Source organism: Phaenicophaeus curvirostris, chromosome 1 (genome assembly GCF_032191515.1).
Source record: "Phaenicophaeus curvirostris isolate KB17595 chromosome 1, BPBGC_Pcur_1.0, whole genome shotgun sequence".
Lineage (NCBI taxonomy): Eukaryota > Metazoa > Chordata > Aves > Cuculiformes > Cuculidae > Phaenicophaeus > Phaenicophaeus curvirostris.
The window spans coordinates 136,497,098-136,511,944 of record NC_091392.1 but is presented as its reverse complement, the minus strand read 5'-3'; the positions used below and the strand labels follow the sequence as shown (position 1 = coordinate 136,511,944).

Sequence of the window (14,847 nt, the reverse complement as noted above, 5' to 3'; positions counted from 1 at the left end):
AAAGCCCAGAAGATGAAAACTGGTTTGCATAGGCAACTTCATTCTTCCTTTGACATTCATGTGTGTTGTTTAATACACATACAGGAACAAAACCACTGAAAAAGCCCCATATTTTAAAGCTTCAATGCCTTCCTTGTTTAAAAAACGGTGACATGTGACATGTCAGACTTAAAACCATTTAATGTTTCATGTAGATACTTAATAATTCTAAATGTAAATAAAAAGCAACACTGCTAACACTTAACTCAGCTGTTCTTTTCCCATCCAGGTAAACTTTGGTTCTGGGGGTAATAAGCCAGATTTTACACTTCTATCAAAGACTTAGACATTAAATTCACACAAAAGGCACTTAAGAGTATTAATGAATGACATCAGCAACTTTTTTTCAGGAGGTGATTCCCCACATCTCACCTCATCATTTTTTTTAACAAAAGCATCCTAGAAAAATCTGTCTAATACAAAGCAGAGGACAAAGTGTGGAACATTAACAATGACCTGGATTGCAGGTTTGAGAAATGCTCTGTAAATATCTCTATTAGACATTAGCTAGCACCACAGCAACATATTTTTCTACTACATAATTTTTAACACGTGGATGGAAGAGAGGAATGGGTGCCAACTTGCACTTTTCATTCCCATCCCACAGCTTCATTTTAATCTCCAGCCGAAGAATTGAAATTAGCCCACCTTCCTGATACCTGTTTATTAATATTAAAATATTTCATATCAAAAGCTTTGATATTTTTAATATCTTGTTCTTAAACTGAATGCACTGATTTTCTTTATTTCACTGCCAAGTCAGTGTATTATAGTATTAAAAATTTAAACAAAATAAGATATGAATTACAAACCTGTCATATTTTGCAAATAATCACCAGCTGTATGAACAAAATTTGAAATAATTACTAGAAAAATCTATGGAGTCTCCAAACAGTCTTCATAGACATTTCACAATCCAAAAATTCATTATTTCAAAACAAAGGATTAACAAGACAACCTGAATTTAAAATTCTGCCTTTCCTCAATGGCTGCATAGTGAAATTAAAGAACAGACTCACTCCCTAACAATACTTACTTCAGTGATCCACCATCACACTTTCCTCCTTGCATTACCAAGTTTTTGCTGGGGATTGCATGATTCACAGGAGCTTTATGTAAATATTTTTATATATGTTCAAAACGTGCTGTTTGAATTATGTGTTACTTTACAGCATATTGCAATAGGCTTGCTCCCCAGTGGCAAATACCTGCAGACAGAATAGAAGGACTTCAGCTACACTCAGTTATTGGCAATTCCTTTTCAGAACAACTAAGCAGAAAAAGTGTTTTTGATCCAAAGTTCAGTTCACAGCAGGGAAACATTTCTCATGGATCTGTTGAGTGAATGGCCTGACTCAATGGTGCTACATGGATGATGGCAGACTGACAGAAGAAAGCAATTGTCATGGCACAGGTCTGCAGCACTGCTTTAAGCCAGTAAGAAAAATCCTAAATCTGAATACACTCAAATCATCAATGTATTAATCTGGAACAAACTTTGCTCAATAATGCATTTACATAAGTACTCTTGGCTCAGTTTTATTAACAAAAAGATGAAATAAATTATTTATTTACCAGTACCTGTGTTTTGCAAAATACATTACTAGAATGGGTAAAACTGTGACCAAAACCTAAATGTTGTGTAATTCAATCAGCATGTCTCACAGGAAACTGTTAATCACTAGAAATGCCGTTTGGGAAGGTTTTCCTCTATTATAGCAGCCCTGCTTAAGTTAAATATTTTTACAAGAAGCTTGATTAGAAGAGGGTCCTAAATTAACTTCAAATTTCTTTTGGAGAAATTACTGTTGGGTCAGAGAAAGTACTAGCTATTACACACACAATTTGAAACACTCCATATTTATGACATTTGCTCAGTGAACTTCAAGAGCACTGAACAGGTAAGAATCTTTTCTTTTTGTATCTTAAATCAAAAATTTGAGCTGTCTAATGCTTAACTTCTTAAAAGATGTGGACCTAAAGAAAGCTGTCATTAACAAACTCTTTTTTTTTTTTTTTTTAATATTGGCTACCCAGCCACACTCTTACAAAGTTGCTGAAAGAAAATAGACTGGGTCCTTCAAGGTGAGAAGACTAAAGTTTAGGCTCTGAAGGAAGCCGATACGCTACACACTCGAGCACATTGTTGTTTTCTTCATATGATTTACCACAGTAGCAGGATTCAAAGCACAAACATCTCCTCTGCACACCTTGTGCTTTGTGCCAAACAGAAACTGAATAGGAAGATGACCGCAAAGCACTTTTCTCCTTCCCCAGCCAACGGGTTCAGGTCTCAAGGATTCTCTAAACTAGATTAATCACTGACTAAGCATGAAAAACTCTGGCTGCTACAACTATCTCTTTTTATACAATATCAGGAAGAAGAGTAGTTTATAGCTTAGCAGCCAGCATGAAGCTAGAGCAGGCACAATTTTCTCTACAACCTTTAGTGACAGATCAAGGACTTGTACAAGTATGTACTGTTTAAGTATACCAAGTTATTCCTTGGTTTAAAGTCCAACTCAAAATTATTTGATTTCCTGAAACAGTTTTCTCCCTTCCATTTATCTCCTTTATTACTATAGTCCAGCATATGGACAACATGCTGGAGACATGAAAATAAATCTTGAGTTAGTTGTTTAAGCTGAAACACACTAGTTTTCAAAGTGCCTGTGATATACCCTGAAAAACTAAAATAAATCAATGCAGCAGAGACAGCACCTGCACAGCACCTTACGATTTCACACACTAGAAGCAAGATAGGCCTGCATTTTTGTGCTTCTAGTTACATATTAGATTTCTCTCAGAGACTTAAACAGACTGTGTCTTAAATAACAGACGTGCTAAGAGATGCTTGGCTCTTAACTGCTCCAACAACTCATTTGTATTGGCACTGAAACAAATGCAGCAAATCGGATAAAACTGTACCTTAAGTCAAAGCTGGTATAAACGTCTTTTCTTACTGGTGAAATTTTCTGTTCTCACACTTCGGAATAACCCCACACAAGACTAGAAAAATACTAGCTATAATCAAAGCAAGTCTTACAATTCAGCTTGGTAAAATTTTACAATATTCCTGGTTTCAAGGATAAACATGAAGCCTGACATACATTCGTGCATGGTGGTTTTTTGAAGGGTAGATGGTAGATGCAAAGTGGGAATGGCAGAGAGAAAGGGAAGCTACTCTTCCACTGCGACAGTAGAAGAGTGCACTGTTCCTCTGAAATATTGTCTAAATTCTGAAGCCGAGATTGGAGCAGCTAGCAGTAATGCACACAAGAAACAGCTCCATATGTGAACTATACATCAATTTACAAAGCACTGGGAAAGATAGTGCTGCAACAGTGCCAGTTTCTCGCAGCCATTTCTTATAACATCATACTGTTACCAGTAGGGCACAGAAGGGTGGGGACTTGTCAAAAGCTGTTTTAACAGTAAAAAGGGCTAATGAACCATGAACCTGAGGCAGATACAGGAGTAGTCAGTAACGCTCTGCGAGTATGGTCCAGATAAAGTTACTAACAATCAAAACTTGCATGAGTGAAAAAATATACTTAAAATGATCTTACTCAACAATGAACCAGAACTATGGGTACAGTCAAAAAAAGATACCGTACTTAGGTTAGAACAAAAACTCTACCACATGGCAAAAGGCTGGGGTAAGAATACACCAAACTAAATTCCTTACAAACACGCTGAACACTTGCTAACGTTCAAATATTTGGTATGCTTCAACTGAGCAGTTCTTTTGATTTATGTCAAAGGCACGACTAAAAGCTTGCCAGGGCTCATTGCAGTGTTCCTTCAGTTTCCATTAGCAGTTTCTTGAAGTGTATGACACAGTGGTTTACAAGAGAAAAATGTCAATGCACAAAATTTAGAGTTAAGTCAGGCAGAAAGAAAGCACAAAGTTCTGTGTTAAAAAAACAACAACCCTTAACTAGTCCAAACTATGTTCAGTTGGTTCCACACATAATTACCTCCTCAAGATTAAGCTATCTGGTGGGTAAGAAATAAAATACAGTTGACCTGAGAGAAGTAATTTAACACAACAGCTAAATGAATTTTATTAAAATAGGACATTTGAAGTTTTGGACGGAAGATGAAATATAGGTTTAGGTAGGTGTGCCTAGCATGTCACGGTTTAGCCCTGGCCTAGCCTGAACGGCAGCTAAAACATGAGCAATTGGTCTCAATTCCCTTTCCCCATCCAGGGAAAGGGAAATGAGGGAAAAAAAACCTTTGTGGATTGGAAACTAAGATAGCTTTAATGAAAACAATAAGGAAAATATTATTAATAAGAAAATAATTATATATATATATAAAAAAAAAAATATATATATATATATAAAAATTGCCCCCCATCTCCCCAACGCCGATGACTACGTAACCATAGATGCTGCCGAGCAGGCACAGGGAAATGGTCCCAGGTTGGACTCAGTGGCAGGAGGGAGCTGGACTCGGGAACACAAGGATACAGGATCAGGGCAAAAAGACAGATGAGGTCCTCACTGGATGTTGTCCATTGAAGAACAGACAGTGACCCTCATGATCCCTTAGTTTTATAGTGAGTATGACCTACATGGGATGGAATACTCTGCTGGTCAGTTTGGGGTCACCCATCCTGTCTGCCTATTCCTGCAAATGCGGCCTTTTCTTTGCCTCTCTGACTTACCGCACTTCACCAGCTCAAAGATGGCCTTGGTTTCTATAGGATGAAGGATAAGCAATAGCCTTTCTGCATACCAATACCCCTTTTATCACTTATAGACAGAAACCATGCCTGAAAAAATATGCTGCTAACTTTCAGAAAATGAAATTATTTGGAGAAGGCTTAGCTTGAAGTTAGAAACATATTTTACTTTAGCTCAAACGACAACACATCATAAGAATATTTTGTGATGTTTAAAGAAACAGATTGAAAATAGTGTTCCAGACAATGTTCAGGTCATTAAGCTGTGAAAATGTCAAAGCAATTAGGGTCATATAATCGAAGTTTAATGAGAAGTCCAAGTTAACACTTTTCATTATTGGTGCACTACCTGAAATTAATTTGGAAGTATAATTTTTGGTGCTCCTTCCACAGCAACCAAAATTCTTTTTGGTCTGGAAAGACTAAACTCCTGAAAAGAGGTAACAGTTGTTTTCCTGTTCCTCTCCTCTCCCTTTCATTATTTTTTTGGACGAAGAATTCTTCTGTCTCCCAACATAAACTGAAGCAAACTAGGTTTAAACATTTAAAAAGATATAAAGGTTTATTAAATGAATCCAGATTTGACAGATATAACATAAATTAAACAGCAATAAAATTTTACTAGGGTTTATGTACAGATCACAGTGATTTTCATTGTGCAATGAGGGCTGACTTTGTAACTTCGAACAGCGCTTATACATGTGAGCTACAACAAGCAATCAGCAACATACGTTAGTCTAAGTTAACCTCGCAAGTCTAGCAGTTCAAACTGATTATGCAGTACACAAATGCCTGCTACCACTATCACTATGTACTTACAGAACTGAGTATTTATAAAGCAGTCAACGTTTGCCATAGAAAAGTGCAAAACATGGGAAGTCTGTACACAGTACAGTACAAAATGGAATCATGCCACAGTCATTGAAAGCTGAAAAATAACTCTATAGCATAGGAAGCACTGCATCTTAACTCTTCTGAATGGCAAGCATGTGGGCTGAGGAACAGCCATATCTTAATTGCTTTCAAAACTGCGAAATCCCTGTTCATCCATTTAAACACAGTTTAGTACCTATATTTGATCAATTAACAATGAATTTCTACAGTGGAAGATCACATTAGTTAAAGCTCAGTAGCATACATATTCATTGATCAAGCTAATTTACAAGAAAATCTACAGCATGTTCTCCACTGAAATCATGAAGCATTTTTTATCATTTGGTTACAAGGCAATTGAGTTTACAATGCATGTTTATCACTTAAAATCTCACATTGGACAATTAAAAATATATATATATATATATATCAAAAACTCAAAAATAAAGGTTGATTTTTAATGTTTAACATTCTTGTTCACTGAAGCAGAACACCAAAGGCCTATGGGCTCTTGGAAGAAAACAGTCCTTATGCAACAGTCTATATGCAAAACCACACATTAATAGAAGCAAACATAAAAAAACGAACTTCAGAGAGTACCATACTTGGACAGAAAATAAAAAGTGTTCTAGTCTGCTTAAAAACCCCATAAATCCAGAGTATTTAATGCAGTGTGTAACTGTGGACTCAGACAAAACTACACTAGTAGGCCATGAAATCCTAGCAATGACTTAAAATAAATTCACATGTGCAAATAAATAAAAAGGGCAGGTAATAATAGCTCATTAAGTTCAAGACTGTAGAGAAAATAACTGATCACTTAAAATAATGCTTGAAAACTTTTAATTAAAAAAATCTGAAAGGAGTTTTGTACTAGAAAGCATGCTGACGAGGTCAGTAGTTAGGCAAATGTACACATGGCTCAGGAAACAACGTAAAGACAAGAATTACCATTAATAACAAGATTGTATTTGTTTGTATTTGTTTCTCTAGTCTATCACAATGAGTGTCCATGCATCCACTGCCAGCAATGGATAAGATTAATAAAAGGAAAATCCACTATCTTCTCTTGCTCAAGTATTCAAAACTTTTAACCACCAATGTGGCACATTAGTCAAATGTAACTTAATTTCCCCAACTATGAAGACTTAAACACAGTGCAGTTTTTAAATTTGAAAAGAAATAAAGAAAAAAATATTACCTCACTTGCTCGTTACAGTATGCACATTTTAAGAAGTTGTTTTTATAGTACTCAGATTCCATAAAATACTGTAAGCTTACACATTAAAGAAAACCCCTGAACTGTGCTTCCCTTAGACAAAGTAAGCTGCATTTTATGTGCTTCAGTTTTTTCAATTGATTTGGAATGATTAATTGCACAGATATAAATACAGTGGGCCACATATGTTTTTTTTTCAAGAGAATAAGGTAATTTTACAGGATAAAATAATTACTTTCTGTGGATTTTTCTCAATTTCATTATACATTCCCACACAGTCTTTACTGAGTGGCAGCTGGGGCCATCATCTTGTGGCACTTGCACAACACCAAGATGACTTTGTGATATTCTAGAATTACCACTTTGAAGTATCGCAGTCTTGTTACACATTGTGCATTTTTGCAAAAAGTTATGCAACCTCTTAAAGTTAAGACTTGCTTTATGAAGCAATACATCTAAGCTGCAAGTTCTCAACTGCACTTCTGTACTGTTCAGGGCTAAACAAAAGAAAATTGAGGTCACTTGTCCGTGAAAGGACTCCAGCTGCAGATCTGTCATAAAATTATAAACATGGTAATTTCATCAGCAATTACTAGAATATCTACTTCATAAACATTCACGATTAGTTCAGAAACACAAAACTCTGGCCTATATTTCTTATGGTATTTCAGATTAAAAATGTGGACAGCAGTTTGTGGGAGAAACTACATGATCCACCTTAACAGTTTTCTGAAACACCATCAGTCAGAGTAGCAGAACTCCAGTGAGCCAACGTGCTTTTGAAAAAAAATTTTGGTCTAAATATCACAATTTCACTAGAAGTTATCTAAATCCACAACATTTATTTATTTATATATTTATTTTTTAAATTGAAGCACTTCAAAATCAAATTCCCTATATTAATAGAAGTATCACAATATGTAACACCAAAGAACCCTAAAAAAAGATCTTGACTTGTATACAATCCACCTTCATGTTTATGTGTATTTGTATACAAAGGTACATACAAACACACATACTGACATTTTGTTCTACTTAAAATGAAGCAGTATCACAAATACGTCCTACAAACAGTGTACTCAAGCTACAAGAAAGACGTTAATACAGGATGAAAAATGAGACTCCTTACATCTAAGGTTTGAACTCTGTACATGTGGGATTCCTGGCAGCAGAGGCTTTAGGACATTTCCAAAAGTAGAAGCAGGAAAATTAGGCTTTAATATATATTCAGTCTTCCCTCTGATATTCTGAAGTACCAAGCATTCAGCAACAGCTATTTCAATAATGAAAATATGTGTTATGGCTCAAGAGAAGAGAGAACAACTGTCAGAGCCAGTTAAAGCCCTTTTATCAGTATGCACTGAATTACATGTTTATAGAGAGTCTTCATGCGAGGAATCTCATTTCAGACAGTGCCTAATCACTCAATATCCTGGTTTGTAAAGAGACAGCATTGTAACAGAACACAATAAATTAGCCATGAAGATGTACCTTACTCAACAATAAAATACGCCCTTGTCTCTCTGCTTTCAAGTACTATGGTTGCAAGTGTGAGGCATTGGAAATATTAGGTACAAACCTTTTTTAAAACTTAATTATTTTTTACAAAGAATTATAAAATGTATATAAGATGACGAAAAACTCATTTATCCTTTTAAGATTTTTATTCCTAGAGAACTTCTTGAAAAACATTATTTGAAAAATAAAAATCATAGACTCTGCAAAGTACAAAAATTTACATCTTTGCACAGCTCCTGTGCTTTAGTTGTACTGTATTCATTATATACATATATACTAATTTGTGCTTTTAATTACACAAGGTTAGTATAAACTTATAAAATAAAGTCTATGAGTTATCTATGCAAAATGCATCCGGGAATAGCAGGAAACTTAACTAAACCATAAGTTAAGGAAAAAAAAATCCTCAAATACACCATTTTAGAGAGTCTACCTCAGAGTAGACTATCAATATTACAATATAGTAAACTAAAGTCAAATATTTGCAGGAAAAAATAATTCTTGCCTGCCTCCAACTCTTTATATATTTACTATATACTAATAAACATATCTGAATGTGTTATCATTCTTATTCGCAAAGTCTTCATTTACATATAAACTCCATTTTTCTTCAGACTTGCTCTTAGCACTTCCATTTCCTTCCAGTTTCTAAGACAAAAAAAAAATGGAAAAGGAACACAAAATACAAAGTGGAGCATGTGAATTGAATGACAAGTATCAACCCATCACAGTAATAAAACAGAATCCAGGGTAAAGAATTAATCTGACAATCTTTTTCCTCTAGCTTTTGTCTTAATTTTTAATATATAAAACTTGCAATCAAGAACAATCACATTTGCTTACCAGTCAAATACATCTAGATAATTGCTTTTAATACTGTATTACAGAAGTTTTAAGGACCAAATAACTCTTCATCACTTTCAATCCTCAGAAATGTTTAGCCAGTTTCAGAAAGACAGCTTACAAGGGGTAAATCCCAAACTGTTACTTCTCATTTGAGTCAATATTTGCTTTCTCTTTCCAAGATTTAGTTTTTTAAAAGCAGCTAGAAGCATGATCCAACTGCAACTGCTACCATATTCTGCATGCAGCAAAATGTGACATTACTTTAAATGGTGTTTTTGTCCAAGTCTTGCAAGAAGAGATAGTGCTGTGGATACTGTTTAACTAGAAAATCAGTTTTCTCCTAGATTCTGTAGAACATCTGCTGTTCCGCCTAGGTACTTATGGCTCACATGCCTCTGAGTATCCTTTTTAGTTATTTAAAAAGAGGTAAAAATCTCTAGCTTTCATTAGCTTTTTTTTTTTTCTTCCCCAGTCTTGAAATTGGTGATACGTTTGTACGTCTGTGTGCATTATTCAGCTATGGATACACACTTGTGTAAAATAATGGTTCACAAACCCACCAAAGCCTGTGTGATAAATAACCTTCACCATTCTGTAAGCCCACTTCACAATATTTTATTTCAACAGTTTACTTTATGCTATCTAATGCTGTGCTTTATGTTGGTTTTATGAGCTGTAAGGAAGTATTAACCCCTGTTATGCATCCGAAGATGTGATTTCTACATACAGCTCTCAAAGACCTGCAATGTTCTGAACAGGATTCCTGATGTCTGGACATACCCCATCCAGTGTAGATGTCACACTCAGAAGTTCTTGAAAATTTCTAGATCTTTAGGGGGTACCGGAGGTATCTTGTTCCAGTCATCTTCAGGATAAGCTTCAAAATTGGAAGTATCCCCATCATTGGATACCTTTGGTACTATGGGAGGCTGGTCAGACAAAGCACAACAGGAATGTTACTACAATTTCCTCAATCAGCTCCTCTCATATTAAAGCAGAAACTCTGTAAAAGACTGATTAAACAGAATAGGTACATATTCATAAAAGTTGACCTTTTTCACTAACAACAAATGGAATATGAGAGAAAATATGCAGCGACAGAGACATGTTCCTATGCTTTGTCTACGTTGCAGTTAAATATTGTGGTTAAAAGACACAATACACATACCTCTTTTATTTAGCACTCAAGATCTAGCTACTTTGCCTACTGAATGTAACTGCTGTGAAAGATTACTACAACTAAGCTTCCAGGCATGTGCCAGGTTGTGACATGCTGTTACAGCACATCTTGCCACTTTCCCTCCTCACTCAGCCCCTCTTCTGTGGCCTATGAGCAAAAAGGGGTGTAATCGCATCAGCTTCCTTTTAACTAAGAAAAAGTCTTGACAGCGCTGTGCACAACTGCTTTCCAGTTGAAGGAGAAATACTCCTCTTCATTGCTTTCAAATAAACTGATTGTTTTAATGAGGTTGAAATTACTAATTTGCTCATGCCTCACAGTACCTATTACGCATTCTCCTAGCTTAGCAATCAATTCAATCATATAAATCATCACACTGTAAAAATTCATTTCACAAGGACATCTGTAAAAGCATATTAATTCAAATAGATCTTTTTAAGGAAACTTGCAAGTGCTGAGAGAAATATCTCTTCTATTTTTTTTCTCAGAGAAACTTTTGAATTCTTAGTATTGCCCACCAACTTCACAGCACCTGTAGTTCTTCCTTGTCTTATATCTAGCATCAACATTACTCTGCCCTTCTGGTCACAGTCAGTGAGATAAAGCTCCTTTCTGGAACATTTCAGTAATCGAAGGAGTTAATGTAGGGCAAACCCTTTTTCTTCTCTCAAGAGACATTCACCTCTCTGTCCCCTTCTCATTAAAAGAAAACTTAACTATTGTCACGAGTCCAACAAAACACTTCAGGATGAGAAAACCTTACAGACAATCACCAAACTGGCTAATAAAAGTCATACCACAGGCAGAACTCTAAAGTACAACAAAATGTTATTCTGCATCTCCTCAAAAAGATAAAGGTCTGGCTTCCATTAGCTCCATCTGATCTTTTGGGCTTCTCAGTTTGAAACAATGCCACCAGCAGGTTTTCAATTGGAAAGAAAGGGTCCCTGAGGGATGGTACTTTTAAGCTTCAGCCAAAATTAAGTCCTACTTTTGCATGTGGCAGTCACAGTATACTGCCCAGATGCTTAAGAAAAGGTACAGGAACTATTTTGCTACAGAAGACTGTCTGCTCCATTGTGGTCAATGCCTGGTACCCTCACCTCCTTGTAAACATTTTGTCAAGAAACTTAGTTTTGTGACATGACCCACAAAAAAAAGAAAAAAAAAGAAAATAAGGGAAAATCCTCTTTTTTAGATTAAGATGATTATTTTCTATCTTTCAGCCATTACTGTTATTTATATAATAAATATATTTATATAAAACTTATTAGGACCATGAATCAATGCTTCATTTGTACAATAGCTCAATTCAAACTTTTCACAGAGAAAATGGAGCATTGCATCCATTATGTTTTCAATCTCATCAGTATTAAATAAGAGTGAGACTGTGAAAACTAATTCTGAGGAATCTAGCTGCCTCTAGAAATAACAAAGTAGACTTCTGACCCAATTCCAATCCTTGCTTTGAAGCATAATTAAGCAGCATCTCATCTTCTAAAAGCTTAAAATAACCATCACAAAGATTAAGAAACAAATTTTGGAGTCATTATAACCAGAATGCCGTAGTGTCACTTTTTTTGTAAATAAAAATGCAACACAAAGGATTTTTGGACCCAAGACTTTTGATTTGTACCTCTAACATTCAGATTTTAAATCTATTTGTTTGTCATTTATTAGTTAATACAGTAGGCTGTCAAACTTCAGAGTTAAAATTGTATAAAACACATCATCATCCAGCCTGTGTTCTTTGCAGATTTGTGAGACAAAATTTACAGTAAATAATGTGAAAAATGTGCCTTGATTGCAGTAGATAAATCATAAATGATTGTACTAATTAAAAAAACCGAGACCACACATATAAAACAATATAATTTTACATTTTTTAAAGAAAAAAGTCACCTACAGCTTTGTATTGGGATGTGGCCTACAAGAATTCATCAATAACATTTTCATTTCTTATATATTTTGCAAGAACTTGATTTAAGGTAATTAGCCAGAAATTAATTGTAAAACACTAATGCTAGGAAAAGGAAACACAAATATGTAATTGGCACTCCGCTGACTGCAAATAGCAACATATATTACTGAAAATCACTCCTGTAAGTAACAGTACTACTTAAAGCTTTAAGAAAGCAAGCAAGGAGTTCTACTTCCAGAAGACTTTTAAAAGCATTTTACTGTGTTGATAGCTTTCACAAACATCTGCCTTCATGTAATACTAGAATTCAGTGCTGTTAAAAAGTAAGTTAGAATTACATTAATAAATCCTTTCTTACCCTCCCTATTCCTTCTGCTCCTATATGCTTTACATTTTATTAAAGCATTTACCTGAACTGAACTTGTCACAAAAATATAAAGCCTAGAACTAGCAATTAATTACTTATAAAACCCTGAAACTGAAAATAAAGTATTGTATTAGCTAATCAAATTCGGCAAAACAAAAACAAAGCAGGGATTTTATGTAATTAATTCTGCAGTGTAAAAGGGCAAAAATGCATGCAATTATTGATGTGTGCATATTCATGTGTGCTCATAAATACATCTGAACACACACATGCAAAAGGCAACAAAACCTTAACAGATCAGCTTAAATGAACAATGATTTCTTGTTGCAACGTCCTATACAGTATTTTGCAGAATATACCTTTAGTTTCCTTTGAGGTACAGCATCCCAATCTATAGACCTGAACCACCGGTGTCTCTTCACATCATCTGCTCCATTCTTTAAAGAAAAACATTAAAAAAAATATATATTTACAAAGTTTTATGTATGCCAAGTCATGTATTTCACCGTAAGAACTGTGGTATCAAGCAGATTAATGGTCCATCCAACCACTCTTCTTTCCTGAGGTGATAATCATTAGAAGTTCCTACAGCATAAATTCATATTGCTATTTCCTTAGCAATCCTGATTTCCAGCAATAAGATCCAGTTTATTAAAAAAAATCACTGCAGTTCTATTTACTTCTGTTTTCTCCAACATTGTAGAGAATGTCTCTTATTCACATATACTTCCTAATTCTTACGCTGAGTTAAAAAAAAATAACTGAGGTTTGATGGTATCTTAAATAAAAATCATGTCTGGGAAGCATGCTGTTTAATCAAACACCACAGAGGTTTAATACTGAACAAGACGTACTCAGTACTGTTACAGAAGTATATATATAAACCCTTTTTTTTTTTATTTTAAATATATGGGTAAAGATGTGTTTGTCGCGTAATGATTATTCTCTCTGGGCTGACTATTTTGAAAGAATGAAAATGTCTCTTTTTTTTTTCCTTCCTTCCCCTCCGCAGATGAAGCCTGGTTCAAGCATAGACTCATCCTGAATGCTTTAAGCAGTGGGGAAAAACAGCTGGTTCTCTGTCTCAGGCCTAATCTCAGTTTTAATGCACAGCACTCAAGCTCATACCACATGCAGTTCCATGGAAAGAAACATACCATGCATTTGTTTTTTTCAGACTGATATGGAGTAGAACTATCCATGCCCATATCCAAAAATGCAACAAAGAATAATTTATCATCTAGTTCCCTCAAAAGCAGATCCAACTGAATGCTTCACCAGAAAATGCCCAATGGAATTTAAATATTTTTAAGCCAACTATAACTATGGAAAAGGATCACACTTAAGACTGACCTACTGCCTCAATCTTGCTCCTAATTGAAACTATTTTTTATTTTGACATTTTAGCAAATTATAGAGAAAAAACCCCAAACACAGCAAAACAACCACAGACTAAAAACCCCCAAAGCCAGCCAAACACACTTCCCAAACCCCACATTTGAATAAACCAAGATTTGCTTTCTATTTTCTTTTCCTTCAAAACTCTCAAAAGATACAGATGCTTTCACTGCTCAATAATGTTGAGCTTTCAGCTTACAGAAGTTTGTTTTTAACCCCCCTGAAAAACAATGCAAATAATTCTGAAGGACAAGAAAAACATTTAATTCCTAGCTTTTTTCCCCAATCTAAGTTAGTGCCATAAAAGGCTCTGAAAAAGAACTTCGGACAGCAGGTTCTAGCATCTACAGTTACATCAATATGTTAAAGGAACCTGGATGACTGTGCGTCTTTTACCTTCTTCACTATAAACTGTGCTTTATGCAAAGAAGTAAACCTTTAACCTCCCCTGCTCAAGGAAATGGAAATTTTATCTGTCTTTCAAGAACTAAAGGATTATACAAGCCAATTAAGGTATTTGCAACACTGCAATAACAAGTTATTGAATATAGGATTAACTTACTCTGTCAGAAGGGTAAATTAACCTACACTGAGAGCATTTGTGGCGCTCTTAACAGGCTAGCCAAGTACCTGAATTAGTTCACATGCAGCTAATTTCCAGCTGCACTACCAACCACAGCTACTGCACAGCTGCAGATTCAAATAAGTTTGTAATACAGCTGTCATCTTTTTGGCATTAACAGTAGTACCACATCAAGACATCTCACAGAATTCACAGGATTGCTTTGTATTC

The 14,847-nt window shown here is 35.1% G+C and overlaps 1 protein-coding gene across 3 annotated transcripts in view; it reads right to left on the bottom strand.

Annotated features, from left to right (window-relative positions):
• Positions 1-5,267: 5,267 nt before the first annotated feature.
• Positions 5,268-14,847, bottom strand: part of PRKX (protein kinase cAMP-dependent X-linked catalytic subunit) — a 53,270-nt gene continuing 43,690 nt past the window's right edge. For 2 of the 3 annotated variants that reach the window (XM_069875735.1, XM_069875753.1), the window contains exons 7-8: positions 13,016-13,093; positions 5,268-10,117 (exon numbers count right to left, since the gene is read on the bottom strand). In XM_069875735.1, the coding sequence (XP_069731836.1) occupies positions 9,992-10,117; positions 13,016-13,093 (204 nt within the window). In that variant the 3' untranslated portion in view covers positions 5,268-9,991. The remainder of the gene's footprint in view (positions 10,118-13,015; positions 13,094-14,847) is intronic. The other variant, XM_069875744.1, reaches the window with a different exon arrangement.